A 15552-nucleotide genomic window follows, 5' to 3' on the forward strand; every position below is an offset into this window, starting at 1 on the left:
AAGGGGGGTGTCTCGGGGGCAGGACATCTCCCGAGGCATGTGGGATTGCTGTGTAACCATGACAGCATGCAGCCCCCTCATGAAGGGGAGGAGCGTCCCAGCCCTGGTGACTGCGTCCGTGAGCCGCTCACCAAGCCGTCCCCGCTTCCTGTCCACCCGGCTCTGCCAGGACACGTGCTCGCAGGGGGCTGCAGGTCCCACCCCACTGCAGCTGCTCTGCCCCACGGTTTCCCTGCAGCACCAGCTCAGCGCCAGTGATGCCCGCCACGGGTAGCATTTTGTTTAAATGCAACTTAAGGGTATAGTCTATGGTTCTGAGCTAAATAAAACAATTACCATCATCAATTATAATTAAATGAAGCCATGGTATTTGGCATTAATTCTGTAGATACGTGGCTTTTTTTTTTAAGGCTTAATATTTTCAGTCAGAGATTCAACTCTTGGTGTATCTTTAATCTCCATCTAATAAAATACCATGTGATTTGACTCACTGTTGTTTTTTTTCCTCCTAGCTTGTTTATGAATTTTTCTTAAGATTTTTAGAGTCTCCAGATTTCCAACCTAATATAGCGAAGAAATATATTGATCAGAAGTTTGTATTGCAGGTAAGGTACAGATTAGCTGAAGCTACAGAAGCCGTCATCTACAGAGCGGGAATACTGACTCACTAAGTGTCTTTTTCTTCTTGAAGCTTTTAGAGCTCTTCGACAGTGAAGATCCTCGAGAGAGAGATTTTCTTAAAACTACCCTTCACAGAATCTATGGAAAGTTCTTAGGCTTAAGAGCTTACATCAGAAAGCAGATAAATAATATATTTTATAGGTAAGTCAGTATGTGGGTGACCTGTCTCTGCGCGATGATGTTTGTGTTCACACTCCGTGCCCCCCACCCCCATCGTTCCCTTTGGCATGTGACTGGGGAGTGGGAGCAGCCTGCCCGTGGCGTGCTGGGCCGCGGCGGCCCCCTTCTTCCTCCCCCACCCCTCCCTGTCTGCCCGCTCCCCTCCCTCACCCACCCCCAGCATCTCACCACATGGCCTTCCTCTGTTTGCATTTTATCCTGGGTGTGGGTCTCCCCAGAACCTGTCCAAAGCCAACTCTCACTCCTTGCACCTGCAAGTTACTTCATCCTCGCCAGTGCGTCTCAGCAGCCAGGAGTGAGGAATAAAGCAGGGATCCTTAGCAGCTCTCACCAAGCTGGGGAACTATACTAGAGGTCTGGAAACCCTGTCCACCCTGGGACAGAGGAGGGCCTGCCGGAAGCGGCGGGTGCAGGCGGGCACAGCCATCCCCGCGGGACCATGGAGACTGGTCGGTCTGGGGAGCTGGGTGCAGAAGTTGCCCTGTCTGGGTTTACATGGAGGAGGGCGCAGCCCCATGGCTCATGAAAGAATGTTCCGTGACATCCCAAGCGCAGTATTCACTTTAACCCTGCCCCCCCCATTCCCTTCCTCCCCATCCTGGGCACCGCCTCTCATTGACTCTGAACAGGTCTGCACCCACCCGCCACCATCCCCAGGGTTCTGCTGCTGCCTGAGTCACATGGGTGACTGGCGACACTTGGATGGATGAGCCTAAGTCCTAGGCGTGCCCGGCCTTCCTCGTTCGTGTTTCTTTTTTTTTTTTTTTTTTTTAAGATTTTATTTGTTTATTTGACAGAGAGAGACAGCCAGCGAGAGAGGGAACACAAGCAGGGGGAGTGGGAGAGGAAGAAGCAGGCTTTTAGCGGAGGAGCCCGATGTGGGGCTCGATCCCAGAACCCCGGGATCATGCCCTGAGCCGAAGGCAGACGCTTAACGACTGTGCCACCCAGGCGCTCCTCCTCGTTTATGTTTCTGCTCACCTCCAGGCTCCTTCCACACTAGCGCCTCCTGAAACATTCTTTCCACCTGCCCTTCTCTACAACCTCGCAGGCTTCCAGATGCATCCCCTCACCAGAAAGCCCCCCTGGCTTGGCAGACAGGTCTCCCTGCAGGCAGGCATGGTGCCAGCATCTTTATCACACACGTCCAGCGACAGCTTCGCAGCTGGCCTGTGGCGGCACTGAATGAATGTGGATGCATGACAGAGTTAATGTGTCTTATCCGTCCCTGCAAAACTTACTATGAGCAGTTTATTCTAAGAATTTCGGCTTCCCGGGTCAGCTTGCCTTGAAGGCCCCCCGACTCCAGGCTGGCTCAAGGTAGTGACAGATCCTAGTGGTGACAGCATGTGCGCAGTCCCCCTGTGAGATAGGAAAGCAGGCGGATTTCACACCGTCCAGCCGTAGTGATGGAGTGAGGGTGACACGCAGGCCATCGCCAGGAGACCACAGAGGCCAGGCGGGTCCCTTCTTACGCACCATGACCCAGCAGGGGAGAAGGGCAGAGACAGATGGAGATCCCAACACGGAGACCAGCAGCCTCTGGGGCTTCTGCAGCCCGTCCCTCTGACTGTGATCAGAGAAGGACGTCATGTTTCCTAGATGTCGTGTTCCTAGTTCCTTCTTGGCCACATGCTTCTTTCGGAACAGGATCATTACGTGGTTGAGGTACTTCTCTGTCAAAATATTCTGTACATTATTTAAACAGCAAAGAAGAGGTACAATTTAAATTCTGATCTTTTAGGCCTAAAATTAAAGCTCTACCTAAAATGAGGGGTTTTTTTTTTTCGTTAAAATGTAGGTTTTGTTCAGGTAGAAGAATCACAAATCATGAGGAACCTCCATATAATACCTAAAATATTCAAATTACTCGCAAGTTCTTGCACATGATTCAGTTTGTTCTCACCGAGTGCTCAGTGCCGGACTGCGGCGCTTTTGTGTTGCAGCGATCTTTTCTGTAACTGTCGTTCTTGATTGACGCGATCAAAAGCAAGCATGTTGTGTGGGTTCTGTAGTTGGTTTGGTCTCCACCTTCCACACCACTGATCTCCTGCGGAAAGGAAGTAAGGAGAAAGCCCGTGAGAGAGGTACCTGGCTCATCAGCGTTTGTGGCATGACCCCGTCTTGTAAGAAAAGATCTCTGCAACCTGTTTGGTTCATCTCGTTGAAAATGTTAACACAAAGTCCCTGTTCATGTAGCTTCTCCTTCTGAGCGTGTCCGAGGTGCGAGTGACACAAAGTCTGCACCGCTGACGGCCTGGCCACGGCGTGCTGGAACCCAAAGGCGGGCAGGGCGGCCCAGGGCTTCGGTTCTGTCCACGCCACACACACCCCACAGCTGAGCGGGTGGAATCAACAACAGTCGATTGCTTCTCACAGATCTGTGATCAGAACTGGACTCACCGTGGTCTGCAGGGGCTGGCTCAGGGCAGGACCTCAGCCGGCTTCCAGGAGGGAAGAAGCAGGAGCCCGCTGGTCCTCGGTGAGGTTCGGCCCGTTACTGGAGCATGCTCCCTTCTACCTTCTGTGCTGATAAAAGCAACTGGCAGGACGACAGATCCACGGGGAGGGGGACAGACCCACCTCTTCATGTGAGGCTCAAGGCATGTCCTGCAGGGAGGAGAGGTCCTGGTGGTGTCCGTTTTGGAGACTGTCTCCAATAAGCAGGTTCTGGCTCAGTTTTTAGCATCCTGATTCCTTTTTTGCTGGAGGAGTGAGAAACACTAGCTTACTCCACATGCGTCTTTATGGCTTTCTTCCCGTCCTGCACCTTCCTCTCTTGCCTCTCTCGGGAAAAGCAAGAAGGAGAACTATACCTATTTTCTCTTTCTGTATCTACTTCAGGACAAAATAATTAGAAACAAAGAACTTATCATGCCGATTCAGAGGGGCACAAGCACCCCAATGTTTATAACAGTGTTATCTACAATAGCCAAACTATGAGAAGAGCCCAGATGTCCATTGACAGATGAATGGATAAAGAAGATGTAGGTACATACAATGGAATATTACTCAGCCATCAAAAAGAATGAAATCTTACTGTTTGCAACGACGTGGATGGAACTAGAGGGTATTATGCTGAGCGAAATAAGTCAGAGAAAGACAAATACCATATGATTTCACTCATGTGGAATTTAAGAAACAGAACAGGTGAACAGAGAAGAAGGGAAAATAAGATGAAATCAGAGAGGGAGACAAACCATAAGAGACTCTTAATCACAGGAAACAAACTGAGGGTTGCAGGAGGGGTGGGGGGCGGAGGGATGGAGTAACTGGGTGATGGGCATCAAGGAGGGCATGTAATGAGCTCTAGGTGTTCTGTGCAACTGATGAATCACTGGATTCTGCCCCTGAAACCAATGCTACTAACTTGAATTGAAATTTAAAAAAAAAAAAAAAAAAACACGCACACACTAGCCCTGATGAAAAGAAAAAAAGGAATGAAGAGTTTATCAAGAAGAATATAATGATGCTGATTTAGGAGGACAAAATGGCTTACAGCTGAAGGCCATCCTTGTTCAAATGTGACAGCCAGAGCGTTTAGACTCCGCTGAGCCCCCAGGTCTGCTGGCGCCTAGTGCAGCCCTCCTGCCTTCCCCGCTTTCCAGGTCATCGAGGAGGGAGTGGTGACTCAGGTGGCGTGCTGACTTCATACAAAGCTCTAACTTTTGCGCCTTGAAACTGAGAAAACAAGCAATGCACAAGGGAGCCCTCAGGTTGAACTTTGTAAATTCTGAGTGCAGATGCACCACGGAGGACAGGACTCCTGGGTGCTGGCTCGCAGTCTCCGGGCAGGTGGGGTGGCAGAGAGTGGTGGGGAGTCGAGGGCTGTGTCCCCGGCAGTATGACCGTACTGCCCATTTTTCACCACTCAGATACCCCGTGCTGTCTGGGTAACTCCCTACCTCCCCTTCATCTGTGGCCACACTCATTCCCGTGGTACTGTGGTTCTCTGCTCGGTGGCTGCAGCCGACCTGTGTGTGAGATGCTGGGGAGTCCCCTGCGTGTCTGCCTTGCCCACCTCCCGCCCACGGCCCACTCCCCGCTCCATTTCACAGACCTTCGCTCTAGCCCTGCCTAGATGTAGTGATCTTAAGGTATTTGACCTGTTCTTTACCTTGAGGTCCTGTGTCCATTTGTTACAAACAAGGACAACAAAATTTCAGAGTCCGATTTTTTTAAATCATTTTTTAATCATTACAAACTCTTGGTTTAGAGCTGTCTCTAAACTGTTCGTTGTTGACAGAGAGGCAGAAACCTTTTTCAGACCCCACTCGCATCAGGCAGGTGCCTTTGCCGGGGTTGAGGTGGACTCCAGGCGAGTGAGGTGTGGGCAGGAGTGGGCTCCTGGCTTCTGAGGAAATCCTCAGGGGGTGGGGCAGTGTTGCCCTGCTTGGTGTCCCTGTTCTCTCTCGTTGTCCCCAGCCTGTCAACACAGGTGTTCTGAGCATGGTACCAATGCCGGGCCCCGCCCCAGCACTGGTTGGGTGTGGCCGGATGCTGCAGGGGCCCCAGGGAGCCCACCAGTCAGCACAGCACAAGAGGCTTCTCGGAGGACATAAATCGGCTGCTCGTATTGGGGTTCCTGGAGGTGGTGTTTGAATCCACATAGGGTCCATGCAGGGCGTCTGTGAGGAAGCAGGCAAGACGGCCCGAGTGGGCAGGAAAGGACTTCTGCCCTGGCACAGAGCCGGCCAACTGTCGGAGGCTTTAGCACTGAGGAAGGTGTCAAGTTAGGTTGGCGTGGAGCAAAAATGACGCCTGAGGGATGGGTTATGGGAACCACGTGTTATAAGGCAGGTGGCAAATCACTTGTTGTCACCTCTGGGCGGTTGAAGTACGGACGCTCACAGCGCAGACCGTACAGCCTTCCTCTGTGTTTGAAAATGTCCAGAATGTTGGGGGGACATTTGAGCAGGCCCTGCGCTCTAACCCTCGGGTCTTTGCACGCCACCCCAACACATTGTTTCCTTATTCAGAGGATTTTAGTCCTTCCGCTGTTACTTCAGTGTCAGTTCTAAATAGCGCGTTGCTTCTTCTAGGTTTATTTATGAAACAGAGCATCACAACGGCATAGCAGAATTACTGGAAATCCTGGGGAGGTGAGTCGTCTCTGTTCCTGGCCGCAAGTGGAATTGATTCCAGAATGATCCAGTTCACGGAGTCCAGCAGCCCTCCCCAGAGCGAGTCAATTGAAACCATTTCCAAAGGAACTAAGATCCCTCTTGATGGAAGGGGTTGGTGAGGTCTGGGGTCAGTCACACGCCACCGATGAGAAACCCTCCTGCGTGCCTGGCGCCGCACACAGACGCCGTTTCATGCACCTCGTCGAGGACCGTTACGTTAAGAGGGTTTATGTGGGACACCTAGAAGAAGGGATCATTTACTGTACACTGGGGCTATTGAGTAAATGCTAGTATTTCAGAATGCTTCGATTTTATAAATTTTTCATATGCGTCCTTAAAAGTAATTAACATTTCAAAAATTTTACCATCTTAAGGCAAGTGAAGTTCTTGCTTGCTATCATTTTTTTTTATATCAATGACCTGTAGATTTTATATTAGATCTCCAACCCACTGTTTCCCAGAGTTCCTCGGGGCCCCCAGCCGAAGAAGCTTGGAAGTGCTGTCCCCCAGCACCTTCCTTGGGGATTCAGCTGCATCGGCAGCTAAAGTTTCCGAGGGACCCTGCAGGGAGGGAAGCTCTGTCCATCCCCAAAGCTTTGGGAACACAAGAAGCCTCTCTCTGGGAACACTGCTGTCATCTGGTCCGTCTGTGCTCCAGTAGTGCTGAGAAACCGTCTTGCCATTTTAGATATAATCTGAAAAACCGTTCGTCCTCGCAGAGAGGTCTGCTTTGACCTGTTTCAGCACAGTCGGCCAGTTTCTCTCGCTCAGTAGAGTGTGGTGAGCAGTCGAGGGGCCCTTACTAGTTGTGTGACCTTCCTTAACTAGTCTTGGCCGCTGTTTTCTTAGTAAGGTGGGGGGACATCCACTCACCTCCTCCGTGTTGCGAGGAGGGCGTGCCATGTGAAGCGGCACACAGAGGACTCAGTGCTCCCCACTGCTGGGATTGGTAATTGTATCCTTCCGGAAGAGGTGTTGGACCTGGAGGGTCTCCCTGATGCAAACGAGCAGGTCATCCCTCCCTAATGCCCGCTTCAGACAGTTCCTGCCTGTGGCGCACACGTGCCCAAGACCCCTGGATGGTGCGGAACAGTCCGGAAATCGCTGTAACTGCTGCATAGCTCTAACATGTCTGTGGTTCCCTAATAATAAAACCAAACAGTGACTAAGGAAGCCCCCTCACCCAACTGGAAACCAGTAGGTAAACTACTTGACGTTAGAGACAAAGCTTCAGTTTGGGGGCAGGAGTAAGACCCCCTTTCTTTGTAGAAGGGAGCAGCTTCCTGGCTGATTCTCAGCCAACTCCCATTCTGCACACTCGGCTCTGTCCCACCAGCATTAGAATAACAAACCCAAATTTCTCCAGGGAAGTATGAATTCCTAAAAATGGGTGAAGGCCAAGGGAAGGTGCCAGGGGTGGGCGGGCCCAGAGTGGGGGTCCCACCTGAGCTGCCCAGCCTCGGCAGCCTGTCTAAAGAAGGAGGCTTTGCCCCCAGGGATTCGTGCTGTTCTGGGTAATGCCCTGCAAACCCAGAATTTTAGAATTATACGTAACAAAGATAAAAATGGTTATGCTTCTTAGAAAGTATTCAGTTTTTAATTTCTGCCAGTATCCACTTTTGTGCAATATACATTTTGCCTACCAATTTTTTACACTGAAAATGAAAAAAGGAAAACGGCAAGATTTGTTTTGATCTGGAAATTGTAAATATTCAAACTTTGAATTAATTCTGTTTTCACAGTATAATTAATGGATTTGCCTTACCACTGAAAGAAGAGCACAAGATCTTCTTACTGAAGGTGTTGCTGCCTTTGCACAAAGTGAAATCTCTGAGTGTCTACCATCCACAGGTAAGGGAGGCCCAGCAGCGATGCGTAGGTCGGGACACTTGGTAGCACAGGGTCCCCGTGTGAGCATTGCTGAGGCCGAGACACACAGTCCCAGCCTCTTACCTGAGAGTGTGCTCTTCGTTTATGTCGCATTGCCAGTGTCGGTTCTGGTGATAATTGAAAGGATACGGGGTCCAGAGATTCCCTTTTAAGAAAATCAGGAACATCTCAGGAATGGAGAATTTCAGAATTCCTTCTAAGCGCAGAGAAAGGGGTGACTCACTCGACAGGTATCCAGGGAACTTGTCAGAGGAAGTTTTCTGTCGTGGGCTTTAAAAGCTGGCTTCTTCGGGGCGCCTGGGTGGCGCAGTCGTTAAGCATCCGCCTTCGGCTCAGGGCGTGATCCCAGCGTTCTGGGATCGAGCCCCACATCAGGCTCCTCCGCTGGGAGCCTGCTTCTTCCTCTCCCACTCCCCCTGCTTGTGTTCCCTCTCTCACTGGCTGTCTCTGTCAAATAAATAATAAATAAATAAATAAATAAATAAAATAAAGTAAAATCTGGCTCCTTCAAGAAAAAACCTCTATGTCTGCAGCCCATGACATAGCCTATGAAAACTTTTTTTTTTGAACTTTTTTTTGTTTTGTTTTGTTTTGTTTTTTTTAAGTAAGCTGTGAGCTTTCTGCAGGTTGGGGAAATCTAATGACAGTTACCCTGAACACTTGGTCAGTAAGTGGTTACTACTCCCTGGTTAGGTGGCTGCACTTACCCAGGAGACATGGTCTCTCCTTCGCTCTTGCACAAATGAGCCCTGCATAGACACGTGCTGAATGTCAGGGACAGGCCCGGCAGCCAGCGGACACCCCATCATGCAGGCCCTCCTGTCGGGAGTGACGGCACGGGCTCAATCACAGGAAGTGTATCCTTTACATGATTCTAAGCACGTTGGCTTCCTGGAAAGTATTTTACTTCCAGGTTTGTTTTGGGTTTTTTTCCCTCCTCCTGCTGTTAACTGGTGATAGTCGCTTTACCTCCAGCCAGATTGTTATCCTGTTAATTGTTCTACAGAAGAGATTAATAGTTCAGTGGTTTAAGGTGGAACCAGATTTTAATTTTTTTTTTTTCTGGCTGTTAGGTTACTTGTTAATTACAGTCTCCAAAAAGAGCGTGAGGAAAATCCCAGTCAAACCGAGGCTGACTTGTCTATGTTAGTCCGAAAGACTGTTTCCTGATTTTTTTTTTAATTTTTTATTTTTGGCTTTCTGCCGTACTATGTCCCTGAGAGTCCCCCCCAAGAGCTGCAGCGGGCCTGTACAAGGGAGCCCCTGCTCACCGGGGGGGGGGGCCACACCAAGCGGGTGGGGGGCAGTGTTGCTGGTTGAAGCAAAACGCTGATACGTCCTCTGCTGTACTTTCCAGCTGGCTTACTGTGTGGTGCAGTTTTTAGAAAAGGACAGCACCCTCACTGAACCCGTAAGTACGTTCTCGGGCCGGGGCCGGGGCCTGGGGTCGGGCACCGGCGCGCCTGTGAGGGGGCGTGTGGGCGTCCCCAAATGTCGGCTGGCCAGGCAGCTGCTCGGACCACTTTTTCACCTGAAGTCACACTAACAAACAGGCCAATTTCCTTTACGTGTTGTGTGTTTTCAGAGTGTGGTAACTTTAACTACAAGTTCCTTTATTGCGGTGATGATTTTATGTGCTCAGATTGCCGTCTTCTCTGAAAGTGAGGCACTGGAGTGGCCGAGGCCGCTGAATCGCGCGCCGCCAAGCACGTACCAGTCGTGGTTTGAGGACGCGCAGCTGGCTTCGGTCCTAGCGGTCGGAGTGAGTTCTCGAAGTGCTTGAGCTGGAGAGGCTCTCTGAGCTGCGATGTTCCTTCCAGGTTCTAGGGTAGCTATGCCATGATCACTGCAATGCGAGCGCCAGGTGGCTGCCGTTGAGCGTGTAGATTTCCAGATTTCTTGGCCTATTATCTTGATTAAAAATGAAGGGCTGTCATAGCCCAGGTTAACGAAGTTGAGCATGTCAGGGGCCGGTTTAAGCATTTGAATACGCTTTTTAAATAGCTTTTTTGAGATATGATTCACATACCATACAATTCACCCATTTAAAATGTACAATTCAGTGGCTTTTTGGTATATTACGTTAATTTTTTAATTGTGGTAAAGTACATGCAGCATAAAGCTTGCCGTTTTCAACGTACAAGCGAGTGGCATTAGTTACATCCCAGTGCTCTGCAGCTGTCACCACTGTTCCCAGAACTTTGTTACCACCCCAGACAAAAGCCCTGCACCCCCCAAACACCGACTCCCACTTCCCTTCTGCCCCCCCCTCCTCCGGTGACCCCTCACCTGCTTTCGGTCTCTGTGAGTTGGCCTCGTCCAGGCACCTCACATGGGTGGATTCGTGCAGGATGTCGTCAGGGTTCTGACACACCGTGCCCGTGTCAGAACTCTGTCCCCGGCCATGGCTGGAGAGACTCCCTTGTGTTCTGTTCATCCACTCCTCTGTCGGTGGACGCTGGGCTCGCTGTGAATGTGGGTGTGCAGGCATCTGTGCGAGTCCCCGCTCTCGGTCCCTTTGGGTGTGCAGCTCAAGGTGGAAATGTTGGCTCAGCCGGTGACCCCGTGTCCAGCTTTGTGAGGAACTGCCCTCGGTCCTCCACAGCGGCTGCACGGGGCTCCGCTCTCTCCTCATCGTCGCCAACGCTTGGCGTTGTCCCTTTCTTTATCCTGCCAGCTAGTGAATGTGCGGTGGTGTCTCTCGGTGGCTTTTTGATTTGCATTTCCCTCACAGCTGAAGAAGTTGGACATCTCTTCATACACCTGTTGGCCACCTGTGTGTGGACAAACGTCTCTAGATCCACTGCCCATGTTTTATCAACTGGGTTGTCTTTTGCTGTTGAATTTCAAAGTAGGACATCTGAGTGCCAGTCGCAGGGTTTGAGTATTCTTTTCAAAGTTACCGTTGGAGTAGGAAAGGCAGATGTCGTTGTTCTGGTGTCTTCTCTGTCCCCATGGCTGCCTCCATGGTGGTCCCGTGAGGTCATGAGTGTGACGGTGGAAGTACGTGAGAAATCCCTGGTGCTCTGTTTCTGAGCTGCACTGGCTCCTGATCTCTGCTTTCTTCAGAGCTTCTGAGCTCCGTGTGTGGACACCCAGAGTCACCCACCAACTCAGGAAAAGCCCTCAACCGCGTCCCCGGGGTCCCTGCATGCCTCTGCCTCAGCTCTGTCTGAGGTTCTGGAAGCCCCAAGGAAGGGCACCAAACTCGCCAGACTTCAGTATCAAACCCGGAGTGTTTACTCCCGGTCAGGGTAGGGTTCTTTTTATCCCCCTTGACCAAACTGAAGACGTGTCTCCGTAGGGAAGGACCCCTGAGGTGGCCTCCGTGATCAAACCTCTTCCCCAGTGGAGCCACGTCCCCAACTCCTCCCTCTGTGTTGAAGGGCAGCTCCCCACTAGCGCATGGGAACAGTTCCCTATGTAGTAGGGGAACAAATTCTGACACACACCCTGCCTTTTCCACCTCAAAAATAAGAAGGGAAAGGAAAACATGGAAGGAGAGGAAAAGCATGCAATTTTTCTTTTATGATTTTTCTGTGTGTGTATTTCTCACACTGTCCAGGGGCTAAAGAATCCACCAAACTTTGTGCCCCATTCACCGCCATTCACCCAGGCCCCCGGCTAGTGCCCCAGTGCCCGGCCAGGTCCACCACAGCCCAGGTCCTAATCCCGCCCCAGCACGCCTCTGTTCTCGCCTTCACCTGAGACTAACGTGAAAGCTGACCTTGGTTTGCGGGCGCGGGAGCTCTTGGCTGCAGTCGCCTGACGGAAGGAGAGAGGCGGCTGCTGGCTTCCGCTGGGTCCTTCCGTCAAAGGTCGGAAGCTCTGAGTTGGCACAGGCACAGAGAAGCTTCAGGCCCCGCACACCCAGTCCCCAGATTGCCACGCAGATTCGCTTCGTTCCCTCACCTCCCGCAGCACAGACAACACACTAGTGCTCTCTGACCACAGAAAGCAGACGTCAGCAACGTGCGGACCCTCACGTGGGTGAGCTCCTTTCTTTGAAATTCCCATATTGTGAAAGTACACAGGCCGATCTGTCTTACTTCAGCGTTGAAAGCTCGTCGACAGTAGGATGAAGGTGTGCGTCCACTCAGCAGCACTAGGAAGGACACGGCACCCACGGGGGTCTCAGGGTCCTAGATCCAAGACTCTCCTGAAGCCAGTGTGGCCGAGGTCAGGAATGTTTAAAGTACAATCCGTTTAAAAGACCTTTGTCACTCCCATTTAAGGTCTGCAATTAACATTTTTCTTTGTAACCCGTATACAGTGCTCAGAAACTTTCTGGGTATATTGAACACATATGCTATTGTTGTACGAAGACTAGGGGCTCATCAGATTACAGATGGAAGTAAAATCATGTTCTGTTGTCGCCCACCTGTTTCTTTAGGGTAATTGACTTTTACTACAGGGCCCGGTGGAAGCCCTCTTTTTCCCTGGAGTGACAGGGAGGGGCTCCCCAGACACCGGGCCAGAGCCGCCAGCGCGCACACCTGGGCTCGCCTCCCCAGCCCTGTCCAGAGAGCGGCATCCCATCGAGTCTCCAAAGGAGAGCTCGGTGCGTGATCTACGCCCAGCAGCAGATGCCCGCTTCTGCCTAGATTACCTTTACCAGGCAGTCCCCTCTTTGGCAAAATGAGCACTGGGTGTTATATGCAACTAATGAGTCTTTGAACACTACATCAAAAACTAATGGTGTATTATAGGCTGGATAATTGAACATAATGATAAAAACTAATAAAAAATAAAAATAAATTTAAAAAATTAAAACTCCACATCAGGATGGTCAACTTATATATGCTGCACTCGGAAACCGTGGTATTGACAAATGGTCACTCCAAACAGTGTGAAAAGTAGGTCCAGCATGGGGCCCCGACTCCAGAAATAAAACCTTTTCCAGCGACATTGAGTAGCTAAACCAGTTGTTTTGTATCTCACATATTAACGTATTTTTCCTAGTAAAGTACCATTTGACAAATGACAAGGAAGAGTGGGTTTGTGAAGTGATTGGCATCTGCTGTGTTCTTGACAGTGGTCCCCACGCTGGGGAACAGTAGATGCTCGCTAAATGTCTGTTCAATGATTTTGAGCGAAAAGTAGGACAAAAATCATTACATGCTAGATTTTTTAAGGAAATCCTTTTAGAGATAATTGTGTTGTAAATTTTTACATCAGACTCCAAAACTAGGAGCACTGTCTTTTTTTATAAATGTTGGAGTTTTATAAAGTGTCATGTCACATCATGAAAGATCGTCCCGGAGCCCAAAGGCCAAAAGCGTTAAGCAGAGTTGTTCAGAATGGTTGTTGTTCAAAGGCCCACCGTGGTTTTAGCCACAGTCAGATGTCCCTGCTGCCCTGCCGAGAAGTCGGGTGCTGTCTGCAGAGCTGCGGAGGACGGGCCAGTGGAGACCACCCGCCAGCCCCAGAGAGCTGGCACTTGCCGTGATGTTCGTGGCGGTCCTGACGTAGCTAGGGGCTGGGACAGTGGTTCCCGGAATGGCCGTGATGGGCTGCAGTCCTGCATGTGCAAGCGTGCACATGGGCTTGCATGCAGATGTTTTGGGCCCTTGTACTCTTTTAGGATGAAGATAGCTAAGCTCTAGAAATGTTATTTGTCCTCACCAAGTCGAATCTGATACTCTGGCTGGACGATCTTTACTGGTATGGTTGTGGTAGGAAATTTGGAAGCTATGGGGTGAAATAAAGAAAGGTTGCCCCACAGAAACTCTTTCTACCTGTCTGACTTGGGCAAGGAAGGTAACGTCCAGCCCCTGCGAACAAGGAAGCCGCCGCCGGCCCGGCTGCACATGCCTCGTGGGGGCGGGCCGCACAGATGCTCTCTGGCGGGGTCCCGACTGAGCCCGCGCTGCTGTGCTCCCCACGGGCCAGCACTTCTCAGATGCAAGGTCCTCGCAGCCCCCAGAGGTGGTGACCAGCCTGGGGTCATAGGTCACGCACACAGAGGGCAGCGGGGCCCGACCCCCAGTCCCTCCACAGCCCTGTGTGGCATGAGCTAACAACATCAGCTTATTTCATGTCTCCCTCTTCTGATGTATTTTAGCACAGTTCAGCACAGTCAGAAACACTGTGTGTACACACACGATATGCATGTTTGTGCAGAAATTTACATGAACAGTCAGTATGAGATGGAAATGGGTTGTGCACATGTGTGACCAGCAGTCCTAGAGCTGGCCGCTTCTGTGCAGAAACAAAAGATACACGTTCATATGCCGTGTGGTTCTCCATTGTCTTTTTTCTCTCTAAACCCTCCTAAGTGCTTATTTTTTATCTTTTTTTTTTCTGAATGACTGACTGCAGTGGGGGTTAATCAGAGGGCGTGGGTCCCATACATTAAAGTGGTGACTCTTAAGTTGATCTGTTTCTCTGATTCTAAAAAGCCCACGTACCAATTTACTGTGTGGCTGTTCCTTCTACAAGGAAGTATGTGCAACCTGATTCTGTTGCTTTGCTCGGGGGACACGTCCACGAGCCACGGACGCTGGTCGTCACGCTATCGCTGATTCTCTGGCAGGTGGTGATGGCGCTTCTCAAATACTGGCCAAAGACTCACAGTCCGAAAGAAGTCATGTTCTTAAATGAATTAGAAGAGATCTTAGATGTGATCGAACCATCGGAATTTGTGAAGATCATGGAGCCGCTCTTCCGGCAGCTGGCCAAGTGTGTGTCCAGCCCACACTTCCAGGTACGGAGGGCAGGGAGAGAACGGCCTCGCTCAGGGTCCACATCGGAGGTGACTGGCTTCAGGGCATTGCTGTTGTACCGTGTTTGTTGTGTAGTTTGAAGGGAAATGGCCAGTTTTAGTCGTACTTCAAAATAAGATGCTGAAACTCTAATTCTGTAAAACACACGTGAGCATCTCGACCACATCACTGAGCACCTGTTTTTCACTAAGAATAATCAGAAGTGGCTCCTCTATAGAACCGGCTTTGTCTTTTTGTTCAGTGTGCCCCAAATGCGTAAAACCTTGCTTTCCGGAACTCAGCGACAGACACTTGCAGACAAACTTCAGCCCTGAAACTCCCCGTCCTCAAGCTCCTGTTTCTGACAAGTGCACATTCCGACTTTTGTCCCCCCCAAATCCTGCTTGAGGGGGGCCTCAGTCACATGCCGCCTTCCTCTCCTGGGCTCCTCATTCAGCGTTCTGGCCTCATTCAGAGGTTGTTCCCAGGACCTTTGTTCGGCCCATCCGCCTCCCTTGGACGTGCTGCCCTGTATCGCAAGCTCACCCCTAGCCAGGCGGCCTGGCCAAAGAAGGGCCATATGTCAGCCCTCTCCTGCCCCTACGGCCCTCCTCCTGCCCCCCTTCCGTGCTGCTGTCTGCCATGTGGCCTCTCACTTCTGGGGAATTAATTTCACCATCATTTGTCTCCCCCTAGAATGTAAGCTCCGGGAGGGCAGCAGTTCTCCCTCACCTTGTCCACTCTGACACCTCGGCACCTCCTGGACCCGCCATGGATGGGGGTGGGCAGAAGGCGGGTGGAAGGAGCGCGTTTGGCCTGTGTCCTCTGCATGGAGCCCAGGGTCCAGCATACATTTTTCTTGAACGAGTGGAGAAGTGAGCGCGTGTATTCCTGATGGGCAAGAAACCATCTGCCTTTTTGTCAAGGGCTCTTCGGGCTGACGTTTCCGAGTGTGTTGAATCTGTGGAGAT

The 15552-nt window shown here is 50.9% G+C and overlaps 1 protein-coding gene across 11 annotated transcripts in view; it reads left to right on the top strand.

The window, feature by feature from the left end:
- The window catches only part of PPP2R5C (protein phosphatase 2 regulatory subunit B'gamma), a 119818-nt gene that overhangs the window by 88318 nt on the left and 15948 nt on the right, over window positions 1-15552 (top strand). For 10 of the 11 annotated variants that reach the window (XR_004620168.1, XM_034642355.1, XM_034642356.1 and 7 more), the window contains 6 exons: window positions 513-605; window positions 692-822; window positions 5904-5963; window positions 7730-7838; window positions 9235-9288; window positions 14413-14583. Coding sequence is in view for 10 of the 11 variants with exons in the window: in XM_034642355.1 (XP_034498246.1) it covers window positions 513-605; window positions 692-822; window positions 5904-5963; window positions 7730-7838; window positions 9235-9288; window positions 14413-14583 (618 nt within the window). In the remaining variant the exon portion in view is untranslated. The remainder of the gene's footprint in view (window positions 1-512; window positions 606-691; window positions 823-5903; window positions 5964-7729; window positions 7839-9234; window positions 9289-14412; window positions 14584-15552) is intronic. The other variant, XM_034642353.1, reaches the window with a different exon arrangement.

This window comes from Ailuropoda melanoleuca, chromosome 14 (assembly GCF_002007445.2).
Source record: "Ailuropoda melanoleuca isolate Jingjing chromosome 14, ASM200744v2, whole genome shotgun sequence".
Taxonomy (NCBI): domain Eukaryota; kingdom Metazoa; phylum Chordata; class Mammalia; order Carnivora; family Ursidae; genus Ailuropoda; species Ailuropoda melanoleuca.